The sequence below is a fragment of the Vombatus ursinus genome, unplaced genomic scaffold (assembly GCF_900497805.2).
Source record: "Vombatus ursinus unplaced genomic scaffold, bare-nosed wombat genome assembly UNPS02014852.1, whole genome shotgun sequence".
Taxonomy (NCBI): Eukaryota; Metazoa; Chordata; class Mammalia; order Diprotodontia; family Vombatidae; genus Vombatus; species Vombatus ursinus.
This window is the reverse complement of record NW_020954630.1, coordinates 11242063-11262284: the sequence shown is the minus strand read 5'-3', so window position 1 is coordinate 11262284 and position 20222 is coordinate 11242063. Positions and strand designations below refer to the sequence as shown.

Below are 20222 nucleotides of genomic sequence, written 5' to 3'. Positions count from 1 at the left end.
CAAATAGTTTTTAGTGTTCTACTAAAAATCTCTCCATCTCACTGAAAGGAGGTATTCCCACAATCTATGGTCTATCTCATTTTTGACAATTTTCCTAATTCATTCTCTTTACCCAAAGGAACAGTTAGCTCTGTCACCCTGATACCTCAAACTCAGGAAGAGGGTGTGACATCATCAAAAGAACAGGACCAGGGAGTCACCTTGTCCCAACTGTGCCACACTAGCTGAATGACCTCGAGCAAATCATTTGATCTCCATTTATCTGAAAAATGGAAATAACAGAATTCAAAAGATTCTCTTGTCTAGGGTTTCCCCAGCCATTTCCTTTCCCCACAGCTATTATTCACCACCCTTCAGAAGCATAGCAATTACCTGTGTGCTCTCATTGATTCATTCAACAAACATCTATATGATACTATATTATAATCAACCTTCCACTGACTTGACCTAATAGATTAATCAGGTAGCTGAAGGCTAAAGACCAAAGTGTTACAACAGGTAGCTTCTCCAATATTTCTTCAAACTTTTCAGTTAAAGATTTCCATTAGTCTCTGACAGGCCTAAAAATGATACTTGCTGCTGAGTGTCTGACACTTAGCTCAGACAGTTCCCTAACTCTCTTCTTTTAATGGGTCTGCCAGTCATCAAGATTATACTTCCTTTCTAGCAATTTCATTGATGTAAGAGGAAATGTAAAAAGACCGCATAAAAATCATCAAACAAGGTCAAGCAAAATGCCTGAATTTCTCATTCACACTGTCTCTCCTGATAATGTCCTTTTTTGCGACATTTTTCTGATCACTGTGAAGCTATCACCCAAATGTCACTAGGGCAAAGGAGAAAATCCTCTACATATTTATTACTCATTATGTTCCAGGTACTAATTGTACTAATGCATAGATAATTAAGAGTTCATTCCCCCTGCAAGGAAAGATGATTACCTACCCACATATGTATCAAGAGTAATCTTCATGGAAAATATGCAACAAGAAGAGGCAGGCTTTCATGGACAATTTTCTATACCAGAACACACATTCATGAAAATACAAGATCCTCATGGCCTTGTCCTGACCTATTTACATCTTATGTTTTGAAAAGCTCAAAGAAGAATCCTTTTTAGTCATAATTATTAAAGTTCCCCCCATTTGGAACCAATGTAGAATTTAGTTCCTACTTTGTTTACCTTCTTTTCTCGGTACTTTCTTTCTCTGTCTTCATCTTTTCTTTCAGAATCATCTTTCTGTTCTCTGTCTTTATCTTTTCCTCTAATTCCTATAAAAATAAAAATTTTCTTATTTACACTCTAAACATAGAAATTCTAACACAAAAAACATGGTTCTATTAGGCTTTTGCAGTTTTTCACTATTGTATATATGTTAAAACATGGCTCCTTGGTGGCTATGGTTCACTGAATAAGGAAAGAATTGTGAATGCATGTAGGTTCTAACACTGCCTAATACTGGGGTCAAGAGCTATGCTTATACTTTTGGAAGGAAGGAAGGAGAAAGGGAGGAAGGGGAGGGAGAAAGGAAGGAGAAAAACAAAATTATTTTATTTTGAGGGAAAAAATTATTCCTTATTCTAAGGGCTTAATATTTATTATATGTTATATGTTATATCTTACCTTAGAGTGCTTATGAATTAAGAGTAAATTATATATAAAAAGTTACTGTTTAATTTAAGACTAAAAAGTTCAACCATTGCAGAGTATATTACACAAGGAAAAAAAGCAACATGGTATTTTTTCTATTTAATTGACATTTCTTATTTCCCAGATAGATGTTTCTTCCCTTTCAAATTAAAACATTATATTAAATTGACATTGAGTCTGTAAATGAATAATGAAGATCAGGAGCCTGGATTGACAATTAAAACAATGGGCACAGATTTTTACATCTTATACTATTTTCTTCTTATTTAATAAAATATGACTTGTATATTAGACTACCAACCCCTCTAAAAGCAGTAATAAACAGTATCACGAACTAAAAAAATACTACTTTTTAAAATGAAGCTGACAGTTTCTTAAGCAACATACTTTCCATCAGCATAATATAATTTTCATTTATTTACAGGGGAAGTTAAACTAATCCAGGACATAAACAAAGAACCAAACAGGCTGGCCAGTGTTTTTACAGAAATCTTTTCTCATTCTAGATCGAAGTTTGGGCTCTAGAACCTGAATAGCCAATGTGTTATATTAGTAATTTAAAATTACACTTAAGAAGATAAAGTTAGGAAGAGAAGCCAGGCTTAGAACAAGTACACAAAAAAGAAATACGAGCTAGAACAGACACAATTTTGAAAGCACTAAAGGATCGATTTCAGGCTATATCTAAGAGAAGATGATGCCAAACAAATGGAAAAATTATGTATGATATCATTACCCACCCCACCCCCTGCAAGAAAAGATGATTACCTACCCACATTATGTATCAAGAGTAATCTTCATGGAAAATATGCAACAGAAGAGTCAGGCTTTCATGGACAATTTTCTATACCAGAACACACATTCATGATCACACAAATTACCAAGAGGTATAGAAAATACAAGATCCTACAAGACCTATTGTATGTTGATTACAAAGGAACAACTGAGTCATAAGAAAAAAACGCAGGCTTAAAGGCCCCTTTCCAAGAATATGTATCCATTGAACCTGTTAAGATAATGCAAGACTCCTTTATAGACGTAATCAAAGAGACAAGTTTACTCAATAATCATCTAATTACTACCAACAAGCAAGACATAAAACAGGGAGACATAGCTTGGCAAAGATATTCACGACTGTAATGGAAAATGACTCTTGTCTCTCCCTCAAAGCCCCATTCCCACCCCACATTTAGCCAATGGTCAATTCAAATCCATCTTTCCAACATCTCTCACATCCAAACCCTCCTCAGTATCTGCTTGGACTATTGAATAAGTTCCTTATTTTAAGTCTCCCTGCCTCCAGTCTCTCCCCTCTTCACATACATGCCAAAATTATCTTCCTAAGGCACATCTCTGGAACTCAGCTATGCATAAAATAAGGAGTTGGAAGTCTCTTTCTAGCTATAAATCTGAGGTCCCATGTCTTGAGCAGAGTCCAAATAGAAGAGGGATTTCCCTACAAATCAGAGGTTCTTAATCTTTTCAGTGTCGTGGCCTCCTTGGTAATCTGGTGAAGCCTACTGACCATTTCTCTGAATAATATTTTAAACACATAAATGTATAAAATTATGAATGAAAGCAAAAGTTAGTGAAAATACATATGTAATTTTTTTCCCATCCAAGTTTATAGACTCCAGGTTAAAAACCCCTGCTATAGATGGTGATGTCCTCAAGGTATGCTTGTTTGGGAATTATATTGGGCAGACCGCATCCAGCCCCATCCTCTCAAATCCTTTTCAGTGAGACTCCTGATTACTTAAAAGAGACAGAAAAGATAGGTCTTGCAATCCATACATAGAAAAACAAATGAATGAATAATACCAATTATACCAACTACGACATGCATTTAGATAAATTAGTCCATTGAAGTAATTAAACCATATAAGGTAGGCAAGGCAAATGGATAATGAGTTGGGGTCAAAATTGATTAGAAAGAAGAAAACAGGTAGAATTTGCATTTAGGAAAATGTGCAAGGCTTTCAACAAATACAATAAAATTTATCTGAAGGAACGAAAAGTCAAGAATCTCAAGGGAAAATAGGAGAAAATGGAGAAATGAAGGCATCTTGAACCACATTACTGTGTAGTAATCATCAAAACCATTAGGTACTACTTAAAGGATACAAAATTTGATCAACAGAACAGACCAAGAAAGCAAGACCAGAAACAATAGAAAATTGTAGCCTGTTGTTCAATGACCCCAAAACACAAACCACTAATGCAAAAATAGCCAAGAAAACTAGAAAGGAATTGGGCAGAAATTAGGTTTAGAAAAATATCTTACATTATATATCATACACAAAACAAAAGCCATCTATATTAATATGACTTAAACATAAAAAATGTCACATTTAAAGATCAGAGAATGGAAGGAGATACCTTTCACAGGTATGACAAAGGATAGAGGAGATCATAAAAAGCAAATAAACAATTTCTACTACATAAAGTTTAAAAACTTTGCACAAAGAAAATAAATGGATCTAGGAAAAGAAGGAAAGTTGTCAACAGCACCAAAAATTTCCAGTATAAAAACCTGATATTAAACACTTAGCTACTTCCTTAGAGACTTGGCTGAGAAACTAACAAAAATATGTAAGATCATTATGCACTTCCCAAAAGATAAATGAATAATTTTAAGGATAGTAAACTGCTGACAATCATATGAAAAACTACTCCAAATCAAGAGAAATTCAAACTTGGACATTTTACCTCACACCCACATCAGACTGGAAAAGATGACAAATGATGAATAAGTAAATTGTGGAAGATGTAGGAAGGTAGGCACACTAAGACACTGCTGATGAAGCTGTAAGTTAATTCAATAAGTTAATTCAACTATTCTGGAAAACTATTTAGAACTAAAAAAAATTCATTAACTTATACATGCCTTTTAACTGAAAAATACTAATGCCAAAATAGAACAGGGATTTCAACCAAGATGAGGACTGAGAAGCCACTGGATGTGGCACTTAAAGAGATCACTGGTAACCCTGAGAAAGCATTTTCAATGGAGTGATATGTTCAGAAGCCAAACTACACAGGATTAAGAAGTGAGTGACAGGAGAGGAAGCAGAGGCAATGAGTGATCACAGCTTTATAAGTCTGGCAGGGAAAGAGAAGATATAGGATGACAGCTTGAGGAAATGGTAAGGTCAAGGGAAGGTTTTTAATAAGAATAGGGGAGTTCTGGGTATGTTTGGAGGCAGCAGAAAAGAGATGGTGGATAACAAGAAAAAAAATAGCTAAAAAAAAACCAGGGAGAGTGGTATATGATTGTATGGATACTACTGTGCTATAAGAAATGAAAAGCAGAATGATTTCAGAAAAACCTGGAAAGACTTACATGAACTGATGCAAAGCGAAGTGAGTAGAACCAGGAGAACATTGTACACAGTAACAGCAATACTGTACAATGATCAACTGTGAACGACTTAGCTATTCTCAGAAATACAACGATCCAAGACAATTCCAAATGACTCATGATGAAAAATGCTATTCACCTCTAGAGAAAGAACTGATGGAGTCTGAATGGAGATTGAAGCATTTTTTTCCATGGGTTTTTTGGAGGGAGGTCTGTTTTCTTTCACAGTATGACTAATATGGAAATATGTTTTGCATGATTACACATGTGTGACCTCTATCAAATTGCTTACTGCTGTAGGAAGAGGGAAGACGTGGGAAGGAGGGAGATAATTTGGAACTGAAAATTTTGAAAAACAAATGTTAAAAATTGTTTTTACATGTAACTGGGAAAAATAGAATATTATTCAAAGAAAAAATAACAAATAGTGAGGAGAAGATGATAGTGGAAGCAATTTGCTAGAGAAGATGGGAAAACAGAGGATCAAAGGCATAAGCATAAGGGAAGGAAAGAGGTACTCTTCCTCAGAGACTAGAGCAAAGGAAGAGAGCATAGAGAACAGTATAAGGTGTTTTAAGAAACAGAATGGGGAGAAAAGGAAGCTTAATGCAAATGGCTTCTATTTTTCTCAGAAAAGTATGAAACAAGGTCTTCTGCTGAGATGTTAAGGTGAAGAGTGGTGCTGCAAATTTGGAGAGTAAAGCAAAGGTTTGAAACAGTTGCTAGGGCACTGTGATAGTAAAGAGAAAAGAGAAAAGAGATTACTTTGCAGTGAGAGCCCAGGGGAGATTAGAGAATCCAAATCTGTAGGAGACTAAGTCTGCGTGGTTGCACGACTTCCTCCATCATCAGGCAAAAGTCAATGAGTAAGAAAAGGGAAGGCACATGGTGATGTTAGAGCATGAGATTTAATAGGACAAGATGCGGAGGGATTCAAACATGGAAGATACTATATATCTGAACAGGGTGATTATAAATTCAAGACTGGGGAGAAAAGAAAGTTAGAAGCCAGAGCAATGGGTAGCCTGGGAGAACAGTGACAGATTACCAACCATAATACATGCCAAAGGAGTACTACAAAGGACAATATACTGGCAATCAATGATCAGTAAAGGAAAAAAAACCTGCTACTATGACATGGCACTGAGAGTAAGGGATAATAAACAGACAGCCCAGTACTACACTGATTTCCCTTAAAATGTTAAATGATCAACATGAAAAAAAGCCTTTAGCATGTCCGGTTGATCCTCTATTTATATTTACAGAGGGAACAAAAATTGTAGATTTAGAGCTACAAGGGAATGTGGTGAGATCTTAGGACGGCTAATTCTCACAGGTGAAGAAACTGGTAGGTTGGTGACTTCCCCAAAGGTTACTCAAGGTTGTATGTGTCAGAGCTAAGAGTTAAGTCTGTATCCTCTGCCTCCAAATTTAGTTCTTTTTCCAATGTACCACACACTTCCCAACATGGACAAGAATTATACAGGATAAGAAGTTATGAACAGGCATAATCAACTTATTGATCAGCAAAAATTTATTAAGTGGTTACTTTTCTGCTAAGACAACATGAACCAGTGGAAGAAAGTCCCAATTAGAAAAGATCATGGATACATTGTAAAGTAAAGTACAGGTAGTATTGAGGAATCTAAGTTTTCAATGGAACAATGAACTTAAAAAAATTTTTTTTTCATTAAGAGGCCAACAACTAGTAAAAATTTTGAACATGTAATTTTCTGCAAAAGAACAAAAATTATTTGAAACATTCATAGAAAAAATTGATGTCTAGAATTTTCTATAAATTCTTTTTTATTTTTTAAAATTTTATGTAACATTTTACTATAAAGAAAATTATCCATTATAATATTTCTACTTCATCATATAGGAAGGCATTTAATATATTTAATTATATTTAATAATAACTTTTTATATAGCCAGTTGGTTTAGTTTTGAAAGATAGGTAAAGATATAAAAATATTTCTTTTCACTTAATCCCCCTTATTTTATAGCTAGTAATTAAACAAATAGACATTACTATAGATGGTTATAAACCTAGCTTCAGTATTATAACCTCCAACACAATGATTCACTTTCTGTTAGCAAAATTTCCTAAGATGTTTTTAAACCTGCAAAATGATATTCAAATGTTTTGTAATGATTCATTTGAATGGTTTTCCACATAAGCTCAAGCAACAACCATTTATATCCTTTGTTTTAGCCTTTGTGTTAGCACTTTTCAATACATGAAAGAGATGTATATAAGCAATAAAAAGATGACAAAGAAATCATCTGGAAATCGAAGAATTCCAAACAAGGCTTCAGGAACAAAATCCAAAGTTGATATCAGATAGAAAAAAACTCCCAACAAACAAAGTAATATCCTGATGCAGAGCATCCAAAAAAGGCCCCCAACTGAAAACATTTCCCTAAATGCATGTCTCAGTGAAGTGGGCAGATCCATCCTTCCTTTCATAATAGATCTGGGTTGTCCTGAGAATCTTTGATTACAATTATTAATATCTTGATGCTATTCTGAGACATCCTGAGTCTGATTATCTTCACCAAATACTTGTAAGAATAAGGTAAGCATTCGTCTGCACTTTGGACAACTAATGGACCCAAATCATGAACCATAATGGCAGTATAGAATAATGCAGGTACTACAAAAAAGACATCCACAGTTTATTTAATAGGAAGACAAACCTGATGTAAACAGATGGGACAGGACATGCCAGTATATAACTGTGGCTGATCAGCTGCAGGTACATACTGTTCTGTCTGAAGTTCCCGAAGCAACCCTACTACTTCTTGTTTATCAGGGTGAATGTTTTGTTTTGTATTTCTTAAAAGTGTATGTATATGTATGTGTATATATATATATATATTTATATACATGTATATATACACACACATCCATGACAATACATGTGTGTGTATGTGTACGTGTGTGTGTGTGTGTGTGTGTGTGTGTGTAATTAATGTTTGGCCATTCCAGTTCTACCACTGGGAGCAACAGCCATATGCCCACACCATTACCTTATACTTGAGGCCCCAGAGAATCCTAGCCAGGATCCCCAACCGCAAAGACCAGCAGGGGTATGGGCACAGGGACCCATCACACAACTTAGGTAAACAGTTCATTGTATGCCTGGCTCTGGGGCACTCATCTGGTATAGCCTCTAGTTATCCACCTATAAATTCTTTCAATAAAAACCTAAATGCTCATGAAAATGAAATTAAAACAAAACATTTTTAAATTTATGTAAAAAAAATTTTTCCAAAAAGCAAAACATTTTTTGCCAGAGAAATACATCTGAGATCATTTTGGTAGCTAATGATAGCAATGCCTGAGAGTTATACCATCATGGTATGAAAACTAAGGGGCAGTTTTAAAAAACTGCATCTAATTTCAGTTGACCAATTCTAAGTAATTTTGCTAAATTGAAGAGAAACAGCCAAGATGTGCCCAATAAAACAAGTCAACCTACCTGAAAAAATCTTCTTTTCTAATTTTTCCAGATCTTTATCTTGCATTTCAAATCCCTTTAAGTTGTGATGTGATATGAAAGTTTGCTTGAAATCATCTTTCTTAAATTTTCTTTCTTTATCTTTATCTTTGTCCTTCCTTCGGTGATATTTTTCCTTCTCGGCATCCTGTTCACGATGTTTCTCTTTATTTTTTTCTCTCTCTCGTTCTTTTGTTTCTTTTCTCTTTTCTTTTTGTTTATCTCTGTCTCTATCACCGTAATAACTTTTCCCAGTGTCTTTAGTTATATGACTGTCTCTTTCCCCTGTCCTTTCTTTGCTTTTCATTATCTCTCTTTCTTGATCTTTGTGTTTATACTCTTCGTATTCAAACAAGTCATTCATTTCTGAATCTTTGTGTAGTTTCTTTTCCCTATGTTTTCTTTCTTCTTTCTGAGTATCTGACTGTGATGCCTAGAATAAAGACAGAAAAAATAATACTGTCTTACACTAGAAAAACAGTCTTTACCCTTGAAAAGTCAAAATATATTTAATATTGGGTAAGAATCATTATTCTCCTTCAAAAGAGAATAACTACATCCACCTATAAACATGTCAGAATATATGCATTCATGTACAGCCTATATCAGACTGCATGTCATCTTAGGGAAGGAAGAGGGGAGGGAGGGGAAAAAATCTGGAACGCAAAATCTTATAAAAGTGAATGCTGAAAACTAAAAATAAATTAAAAGAATATACGCATTCAAATCAACTTCTGTCTAACCTCAGCAAGATGAAGGGCTAAATCAATCATTTCAGACTTCAACCATATTTTGATTCACATTGTTTCACATATAATATCATGGGTATTAAATAATCCTACCCCATAAACATTAATATTAGTATAATACAACTGACCTATCTTGCTTAATTCTCTTATAAACTCCTCTCCCCAAACCCATTTCTGCTTGCCTATCTTGCCTCTGGGCCAAAGCTTGGGCCCTCTTTTTGCTATTAGTATTAAAATTTTCCACTCCTTAACTGCAGCTTTTGGGGCTCTGTCAATGGTGGCAGCAACAGGTGTTGACACCATGACAAAAAACTGATCCCTGGTCTGGTTTTGGATATTCATCTCCCCTTTTTGTTTCATGAAATACAAACAAATGATGTTGCCCTAAGACCTGTATAAACCAAGTTACTCAGCAACTGATAGGAATCTACTAGTAGCTCCAGGAATTCTAGTTACAGAGTCTGAAGGAGAAGTCCCTGAAAGAAGTCTATTTCTATTCCCCTGCTACTGTTCAGTCATTTCAGTCCTGTCCAATTCTTCATGAGCCCATTTGGGGTTTTCTTGGCAAAGATAATGGAGTAGTTTGCCATTTCCTTCTCCAGTTCATTTTACAGATGAGGAAACTGAGGCAAAGAGGGTTAAGTGACTTGCCCTCGGTCAACAGCTAATAAGTGTCTGAGGTCAAATTTGAACTCAGGCCTTCCTGATGCCAGGCCCAGTGCTCTGTCCACTGCACCACTTCCCTATGTGATATGTCATCTTCCACTAACTCTACCCTACTCTCAAAAATACCTAATAGAAACCAGAAAGTGTCTGATATACTTTACCACTACAATAAATCTCAGGAGGTTTGCTACTCGCTATGAATTATTGAATTCTTATGAAGTACTATATGAATTACTAGCTATGAATATAGAGCAAGAACTCACCCAACAATATGGGATCTGAAAATTCCTACCATCATGACCCCTACAGCAGATGCATTCTCAGTCTCATGTTTTTTACCCTATTTCTATAACTGCGGATAGTCGTCCAAGAGAGAAATTCATTTGAACATAAAATAATATAAAGACATAAAAGCAGGTGCTGTGTCACCTAATCAAAACCCCTTTTAAAAAGATAGTACACGGGGCAATGATGTGGCGCAGTCGATAGAGCTCTGGCTTGGAATCAGGAGGACCTGAGTTCAAATCCGGTCTCAGACATTTGATGCTTACTAGCTGTGTGACCCTGGGCAAGTCACTTAACCCTAACTGCCTCACCAAAAAAAAAAAAAAAGAAAGAAAGAAAAAGAGAAAAAAAGATAGTACACTCATAATGGAATACATATTAATGGGCCAAATAAAGTTATCAGTAAAAATAATTCAGAAATTAAATGAACCTTCATTTAAATCTTTGAAACATTACCCGAAGGTATTTCTTGAGGTCCTCAGTTCTCCAAGTGTCATCTTTAGTTCTTCTCTGAAAAGAAAAATAAAGTAAAATTGTATAAAGGAATTTAGAATGAACCATTCTGACAATGCTTCAGTTTGCATATTTTCCTCCATCTCATTCATATTTTTAGAAATTAATAGTGTTGAGTCTTATTCAAAGAAGTATATGTAGGGCATATATCAGAGAGAATCCTTAAAAAATAATAAAACTTTGCTATTCTGAAGAATAATTTGAAACTATGCACAAATGGCTATAAAACTGTGAAATCCTTTGACCCAGCAATACCACTACTAGGTCTACATCCCAAAAGAGGCTAAAAAACAAAAAAAACAGAAAAGGACCTATATGTACAAAAATATTTATAGCAGCTCTTTTTGTGGTGGCAAAGAATTGGAAATTGAGGGGATGCCCATCAATAGGGGATGCCCATCAATTGGGGAATGAACAAGTTGTGGTATATGATTGTGATGGAATACTATTGTGCTATAAGAAATAACAAGCAGGAGGGTTTCAGAAAAAATCTAGAGAGACTCATATGAACTGATGCAAAGTGAAGTGAGCAGAACCAGAACATTGTACACAGTAACAGCAATATTGTATGATGATCAACTATAAATGACTTAACTATTCTCAGCCATGCAATGATACAAGATTATTCCAAAGGACTTGTGATGAAAAATGCTATCCACCTCCAGAGAAAGAACTGATATAATCTGAATGAAGATCAAAGCATGTTTTTCTAAATTTTATTTTTCTTGGTTTTTTTATTTTTGGTCTGTGTTTTCTTTTGCAATATGACTAATGGAAATGTGTCTTGCACTGACTGCATATGTATAATTTACATCAAATTGCTGGCCCTCTGAAAGAGGGGGGAGAGGAGGAAGACAGAGAATGTGGAACGCAAATATTTTTAGTAAATAGTATTATATTTTTTTCCCATTTACATGTAAAAATTGTTTTCAGGGCAGCTAGGTGGCGCAGTGGAAAGAGTACCAGCCCTGACTTCAGGAGGACTTGAGTTCAAATTTGGCCTCAGACACAACACCTACTAGCTGTGTGACCCTGGGCAAGTCACTTAACTCCATTGCCTAGCCCCCTCCCCCCCAAAAAAGGATAGTTTTCAACATTCATTTCTTATAAGATTTTGAGTTCCAAATTTTTCTCCCTCCCTCTTTTCCTCCCTCCCCAGGACAACAAGCAATCTGATATAGGCTATACATGTATATTAGTAATGTTGTGAAAGAAGAAACAAGACAAAAGGGAAAAACTGCGAAAAACAAACCAAAAAAACAACAACAACAAAAAAACAGTGAAAGTAATATGCTTTGATCTACATTCAGACTCCATAGTTCTTTCTCTGGATGTACATAGCATTTTCCATCAAAAAGTCTCTTAGAATTGTCTTCGATCATTGTACTGCTAAAAAGAACTAAGTCTATCATAGCTGATCATCGAACAATGTTGATGTTACTGTGTACAATGTTCTAGATTGCTCACTTCATTCAGCATCAGTTCATGCAAGTCTTTCCAGATTTTTCTGAAACCTGCTGGTTCATTTCTTACAGCACAATAGTATTCCATTACATTCATATACCATACTTGTTCAGCCACTCCTCAACTGATGAGCATTCCCTCAATTTCCAATTCTTGGCTACCACAAAAAGAGACACTGAATATTTTTGTACATGTGGGTCCTTTTCCTTTTTTTATTATCTCTTTGGGGTATAGACCTAGTAGTGGTATTACTGAATCAAAGAGTATGCAGTTTGATTGCCCTTCGGGCATAGTTCCAAACTGCTCTTCAGAATGGTTGGATCAGTTCACAACTCCACCAACAATTCAGTAGTGGAACACAAAATGTTTAAAAACAAGTGTTAAAAATTGTTTTTACATGTAACTGGTAAAAAATATAAAAAAAAATTTAAGTGCCTACTAAATCCAAGTCACTGAGCTCTATTAGTGTAGGAACTTGTTTGCTGCTGATTAAATATCTCACATTATGAGTATCAACAGTTAAATTGATATTTTTAGATCATAAAAAAAAGGTGAGATTCTTAATACCTTCTGCCCCCCTTTCTGCTAGTCTGCCGCCATTACTGTGAAATCAAGCATAGGACTGAGGCCAAAATGTATTTTATCTAGTTTATGTGTCACCATGGCCATTACCTAGTGGCCAAACTTCTGTTGATGTACCTTTACATCTGTAAACTGGTCTTCAAAGATAGTCTAGCATGTGAAGCATATTAAACTCTTCTAATAATAATATATGTATATATACACAAAAGACTTCTATAAGTCATATACAAGCATACTATATAAACAATTATATATTATAGTTATATAGTTATATAAACTATTATACTACAAGTATATTGTGTATATACGTGTGTGTGTGTGTGTGTGTGTGTGTGTGTAAAATGAAATGTCAGACTATAAGCTCCTTTACGGGAGGAAAGTCTTTTCTTTTGTATTTGTATCCCCAGCACCAGGCTTGGCTTATATTTCTTCATTCACTCTCCCTTCCCCCAAAATACCCAATAAAATATATTCTCCACACTGCTGCTGAAGTAATTTTTCCATCTTCCAAGTCTAACCATGTCATTCCTTTATTCAATAAACTCCAGTTATTTCCTATCTCCTCTGGAGCAAATTCAAACTCCTGTCTCTGCTACTTTCACTACCCAGCCCCAACTTGTCTTTCCAGCCTTATTGTACACTCCTCCCCTTGCACCCACTGTAATCAGTCGCAGTGACCTTTTTAACTTTTTCTTAAGTAATACTCAGTGTCCAGTTTCCTCCACACTTTCCACACTCTCTGCCCCTCATCACTGGCAATCTCATCTTCACCACTGCTTCTTAAAACCCTTAGCTTTCTTTCAAGCCTCAACTCAACAGCCACTTTCTAGAAGGAGCTTTTCCTGACCTCTTCAGTTGCTGATGCCTTCCTCAGCTGCAAGTACCAATAACTTTGGTGCATACACACATTTATATGTACATGCTTTATTTAATAAAATATAAACTTTTTGGGCAAGGACTATTTCATTCTTCTATCATGCACTTTATATTCCTAGAACTTAGCACAGTGCCTAGCACATGTAGCAGACACTTAATAAATGCTTGGGGACTAACTGGTCATGTCATTCATCTGAAAACCAACTTTATTTATACTAATGATAATTAAAATTACATAAAGCTAAAAACTTTAAAGCTTGAAAACTGCACAAACTCATAACTTTTAGAATCTTTCACCATAAAAATCATTGCAACATCTTCATTAAGGCACAAATTTTCTTTTTATGAGAGAAAAAAGCACATCATTAATAATTCCAGATAACAGTATGTTACTAATGACCCCTGGGCTGTATCCTGAAAAGTTAATGACAAACTTACAACTGAGAACCTAATGCAAGTACTCTTTAAATGAGAAGAAATGCCTGGCCCTGAGGACATTGTTGCATTTAAATTTTTTTTAATGCTGTATTTAAAATAAGCCTCCAAGCTAGAGATACAGAAATAACACAAATGTAACTGACTAAATGGGTTCCAGAAAGAGAATGACTAGGGAAACAAGAACTAAACAATATATCTTGAAGGCCATAAATTTCTATAGGGAATACCATACTCTAATCCCTAGAGTATAATCTAGAGAAAAGCAAAAGTACATGAAATCTCAATTTACATGAGAGAAATAACACAAATTATAACATCCAGAGCCATTCCTCAATAGATAAATGAGCAAAGGATATAAACAGCTTTCGAAAGAAGAGATACAAACTATAACCAACCACATGAAAACATGTCCTAAAACATAAATAGCAAGAGAAATGCAAATTAGAACTGAGGTTTCACCTCACAACACACTAACTGACTGACAAAGATAGCCAAAGATGGAAATGGTACAGTAGGTGTTGGAAAGGTTATAGGAATATAGGTACATGGATGCTTTTTTGGTAGAGCTATGAAGTGGTCCAGCTGTTCCGTATTTCCATTTGTAATTATTCAAGGAAAGTGTCTGATTCAGACCCTTGTGACAGAACAATAGCACTAATGAACACATATTTACTCCAAGGAAATCAAAGACAGAAACAAAGGTCTGATACATACCAAGATATTCATAGCAGCAGTCTGTGCAAGAGGCAGCAAGGTGGTGTAGTAAATAAAGTACTGGGCCTCAAGTCAGGAAGACCTGAGTTCAAATTCTGCCCTGGGAACTTATCAGCTGTTTGACTCTGGGCAAATCACTTAACCACTATCTTCTCAGGTTTCCTGATCTATACAACAGAGAAAACAAGAGCACCTGCCTCCCAGGGATGTTATGAGGATCAAAGAGATTATATTTGTAAAGTGTTTAGCATGATGACTGGCACAAGGTAGGCACTTAATAAATGCATGTTACCTTCCCCTTTGGTAGAAGTAAAGAATAGAAACAAAGCAGGTTCCTTTCAGCTGGGAAATGAAAAAACCATAGTATATGAATGTAATGGGATACTCTTGCATGGCAAGAAATTAAAAATATAAGGAATTTGGAAAAATGAGAGGATTTGCATGAACTTTGATGCAAAACAAAATAAGCAGAACCAGAAGAACGATCACTGCAATGAAAAAAATGAAAGACTCACTCAAAGGAAGTTAACTCATAAGTAACGGGAAAAACCAGTGAAGATTGTGGAGAAGAGATCATAAAACATCTCCTTCAAGGCAGAGAAGTGGAGAACTACTAAGACAAAATACTATTTCACTGTAATTGCAGCAGATGTTTTTGCTGAGTTCTTTTGCCACAAGGAAAATTTCAACCTGGGTGTGTATGTGTATGTCTGCATGGGGGAAATGGAGAAAACTGGGATGTCACCCCCCCACCACCACCACTGGCCCCATCCTTCTTGACCTATCTGCTGTATTTGACACTCTGGGCCTCCCTTCTCCTCCTAGATGCTCTCTCATCTCTGGACTTTCATGTCACTTCTTTTTCAAGGTTTTCTTACCTATTTGGCTGATCTTTGGCTGGCTCATTATTCCCATCAGGGGCTCTCACAGAGGCTTTTTCTCCAAGTTTCTGTCCAGTGACTATTTCTCTAACTCCCTCTAAATTCTCTTTCTCTTTAGCTCTTAAAGCCCTATACAAGTTCATATGAATTACTCTACATACATTTTTAGCTTTATATAAGCCTCTGCATTTTTTAGCCAGTATGAGTATGGAGCAGAACTCTGAAGGGAGAGTATTTTGATAAAGTGTATACTCAGTTTGAATACTGATAAGCCATTTATTTACAAGTTTAGATAGAAATGTGTCCCTTCTTATTACCATTCAATAAACCTAACAAGTGACATAGCTGAATCATTGAATGAATCAACTGATACTACAGCATGGATATAACAGGCAAACAAATAACTGAATAAATAAATGGGAAAAAATTTTTAAATTGAAATTTTATAAAGTCCTATACAACTTGTCTCCAACCTCTCTTTCTAGCCTCACTGGATATTTCCCCATCCTCCACCATGTACAACCAAACTTCTTCTTTGCTCCTGGCTCCTTACACACTATTCTCCAATATTCCTTGCTGTTACACTAGCAATCCTGCATGCCTGGTCCCTCTTCCCTTGGCATCACAGAATCTCTGTTTTCTTCAAGAAAACAAAGCACTTTTTTTTTTTTTTGGTATTACAGCACTACCTCCTACATGAAACATTTACTGATTCCCCTGAACACACACAAACACACACAAATGCTAATGTCCTCCCTCTCAAACTAACCAGCATTTATTTATTTGTGTTTGCTCGAGTTTATTCTCTTTATATCTACTGTATATGTACTTGTATCCCCTGTTACAATGTAAACTCCTTAGGGAACATGATGGATTGTTTTTTTTATTTTCTTTTTGAAAATATTTATTTTTAACATTTTTCTTTTTAAAAAATTTTTGAATTAAGGGCAAGGGGCATTCAGAATGCACGCTGTCGGAGGGTGGGGGAAGGGACGAGATGGGGAGAAAATTTGGAACTCAAAATCTTGTGGAAGTGAATGTTAAACACTAAAACTAAGTTAATTAATTAAAAAATTTTTTTGAATTCCAAATTCTCTCCCTCCAGCCCCTTCCCCACCCACCAAGAAGGCAAGCAATGTATCCATCATACATGTGAAATCACGCAAAATATATTTCCATATTAGCCATATCTCTAAAAAAAGCAAGAAAAATAAAGAGAGAAAATCATAATTCAATTTGCACTCACGACTGGTTCCCCCCCCCACCTTATTTTGTGTCCCCAGAACCTAGCACAGAGCCTTTCCAGACAGTGGCCACTTAATAAATGCTTGAAGCTTGACTGATAACGGTGTCTCAATGTTTGTTACCCAGCTGAGTGTGGATGGTCTAGCAGACAGAGTATAGGCTTGAAATCAGAAACCAGGGTTTGAATTCTGCCTCTGGCACTCTCGTGACCATTTCGTTCCTCCAAGCGTGTCTGGGGGTTACTAATACTTAGGGTACCTCCCTCCTAGGGGTGTGCACGCGCTGATTCGCGTGAAGCACTTTGCAAATCTTTAAGTGCCACCTAAATGCTTGAGGCTCTGCTCATCTCAAGAATCTGACTTCCTACAAAACACCCCGTCTTCAGGAAAACGTACAGGAAGGGGCTTTATCAAACGAGATGCAGAGGAGCCGACGACAAACCCGTCCCACCCCTTCAAAACAACAACAACTTTCTGGACCAGGAGGAAAGGCTGAGATCTGCAGCTAACGCAGAACCAGGGCTACTACCATCCTATGGCTCTGGGGCTGGCGGTGGGGGCGGGGTGGGGTGGGGGAAGGGAAGGATGATTTCCACGTAAAAAATTAGTGACTCTGTCCACATCCTTCCCCAAGTCCTCCTTTCTGCATCCAACCCACTCTTAAAGCAGCTTCTTCTAGGGGTGAAATTGCTAACACGTGAGTGGCAAAGGCCGATCCGTTTTTAACCGCTTTCGTCGGAGCAAGAGATGAAGAAGAAAGGGCAAGGCCAGGGGACCGAAGAAGAACCGTCGGACCCCAGTGGCCCTCGGAAAGAGGCCCTGAAGGACTCTCCAAAGTCGCCCCCCGACCCCCTCCCCGCACTGACCTTTCCTGCCTCCATCTTTCTCCTCAGACCCACACCCCGTTTTCTCCCCCGTCCCGGGAGGACAATGAATTCCGTGGCCTGGACCCAGAAGAGAAGAAACTCCAGGAAAGACACAGCTAGGCCTGTACTGGATGCGGCTCAGCTGCAGCCCAGGCGCCTGCGCAGAGACCACTCTGAGGGGCCTCGGGGCGCGTCCCCTTTCTCCCTAGCAACGGCCAGGCAGAAGAAGGAGACGGCAGAGCAAGCGATCGCTCTAGTTCACCGCAGTCCAACCCCTCTCGGTCGATTCTCTCTGCTCCGAGGGTTTGATGCGCTGAAGGGGCTGTGGCCTCTACGAGGTCTTTGCAGAGTTTGCAAATTCTTTGGGGGAGGGGGGGGGGGATGTAAGTCTATCTCTCTCCACTCCACCTCGTAAACACAACCCAGGCATGGGAAGTGCTGCGGGAAGGGAACTAAGCATGAACCTTTAGGGATTAGGAGGAAAAGAGGATCTGGTGCTAGTGGTAGTCAGTAATCTCCCAGCAGTCACTATTTGGATGTCAGTTTATCTTGTATGAAATTCCTTACACAATTCCCCTTTCACCTCGAAATGCCAGAAACTAGCGCTCATATTTCTGAGTCAGTAACTGCGGAGCAAGACGCAAAAAACTAACCTGTGCCCTAGTCCTGATTCTGCCACTTCGCTGCCCACGTGTGAACTTTGGGAAGTCTCTAAACCTCTTTAAATTTCGGTTTCCAATTCTTAAAGAAGGGAACTTTAAGAATAATGCTCTACCATTCACAGGTTATCGTGAAGATAAAATGAAATGGATATGTGAAAGAAAGCCTTTATCAACCTCTAAACCAGAACCAAATCTTGCAGAAATGTTTCTTCTTGATCATGACAATTTCTCCCGAGGTTCTTCATCAAAGCAAAATGATTGGAAAAGAAATGACATGCAACCAATTCACTAATAAAGCTCAGCTGCTTCTGAAATGAAAGCTGGTTTGCAATGGCTATTAAAAATACCTTTCATATTGTCAAAAATGTACTTGTTGAAATATTTCAGCTCTTTGTAGAACAAAACAAATGATCTCATAAATTCAATGTGAGCTATTCTCAATGTTTTAAATAATTAACTACTAGGGTTTATAGATTTTTAAAAAGAAAGCTAAACTACAGCTTCTAACTTTTCTAATTTTTAATGGATAATATTTAGCTACATTTCTGGAAGATTTGTTTTGAATTTATTTATATATGCACACACATATCACTTAGATGAGCTGCCTTCACTTAAATATGTTCATAAAGGGAAGAATCTAAAATCATGTCTTGGACAGTAAGAAGGATCCATTCTCTAATGATCCAAACTTAGTTTGAAAGCCAGGAGGGAGGAAAGAACTAATATGCAATGCTGGCAGCGGGTCACGGAAACCAAGGTCATGCTGTCAGAGGTGTGACAGTAGCGTCAATGACATTTTCAAGGGAAATATATAGAGAACGCTCCAATGTCCTCTCTGTATTCAGTGACCTCGACTGGATCCTCCTAAAATCGAAGGCAAGAGAGCTGTTACGGTCCTATACAAAGGGCCCTAGCCTGGAGGCTAAATGACCTGAGTTCTGGTATGCTAACTTGCTGTGTGATATTAGACAAGCTCCTTCCCCTTCTGGACTGCAGTTTCCTCATGTATAGTATCAAAAGATTAGACTACATGACTTTTGAAATCCTTTCTAACCTAATGGAAAGAAAAAAATAAAAAAAAAAAGGAGGGATGGGGGCAGAAACCTCAGATCCAGATTTAGGTTTCTCTCTTCTGTCTTCAAGACCCTGTTAGAAGATTCATAAGTGATTTCCTCAAGTTCACATAACCTAGTTAGGTACTAGTCTAGTAAATGACAGAACCAAATCAGCTACTGACTCTTAAAGGTTCAGGATTTGTTACACTACAGTTACTGCCTGTTAGAAATTTTAACTCCAATGAGCTACTAGTTCATCAGGGCTTCTTACTCCTAGTTCAACTGTACAGGAGTGCTTCAGTGGAAAGAGCCTGGATCTTAAGTTATAAGCCTTGGGTTCAAATTATAGTTCTACTAATTAATATTACCTATGGATAACCCCACCAGTAGAATCAATCAATCAATTAACAAGCACTGTTTAAGTCTCCCTCATATGCCAGGTACTGTGGACTAGGGATTCAAAGACAAAAATAAGCACTAGTTCTTGTCTTCAAGGAGTTTACATTCTATTAAGGGAAACAAAACATACATATATATACAATTGCATACCAAAAAAAAATAGAGTATCGGGGTGGGGGGAGAACCAGCAGTTGGGAAGTTCAAGAAAGACAAGATAGAAGATGGTACTTGGACTGACAACACAGAATCTTAAGGACAGTCAGTGCAGACACCAAGATCAAAGATGGAATGTTGTGTGTGAAAGCAGTAAGAC

The 20222-nt window shown here is 37.0% G+C and overlaps 1 protein-coding gene and 1 pseudogene across 1 annotated transcript in view; both read right to left on the bottom strand.

The window, feature by feature from the left end:
* The window catches only part of WDR60 (WD repeat domain 60), a 78550-nt gene extending 60605 nt beyond the window's left edge, over positions 1 to 17945 (bottom strand). Inside the window, exons 1-4 of the mRNA XM_027841133.1 lie at positions 17794 to 17945; positions 10672 to 10725; positions 8498 to 8948; positions 1184 to 1272 (exon numbers count right to left, since the gene is read on the bottom strand). Coding sequence (XP_027696934.1) covers positions 1184 to 1272; positions 8498 to 8948; positions 10672 to 10725; positions 17794 to 17808 — 609 coding nt within the window. The 5' untranslated portion in view covers positions 17809 to 17945. The remainder of the gene's footprint in view (positions 1 to 1183; positions 1273 to 8497; positions 8949 to 10671; positions 10726 to 17793) is intronic.
* On the bottom strand, positions 7210 to 7833 carry LOC114027097 (annotated as a pseudogene).
* Positions 17946 to 20222: the final 2277 nt, after the last annotated feature.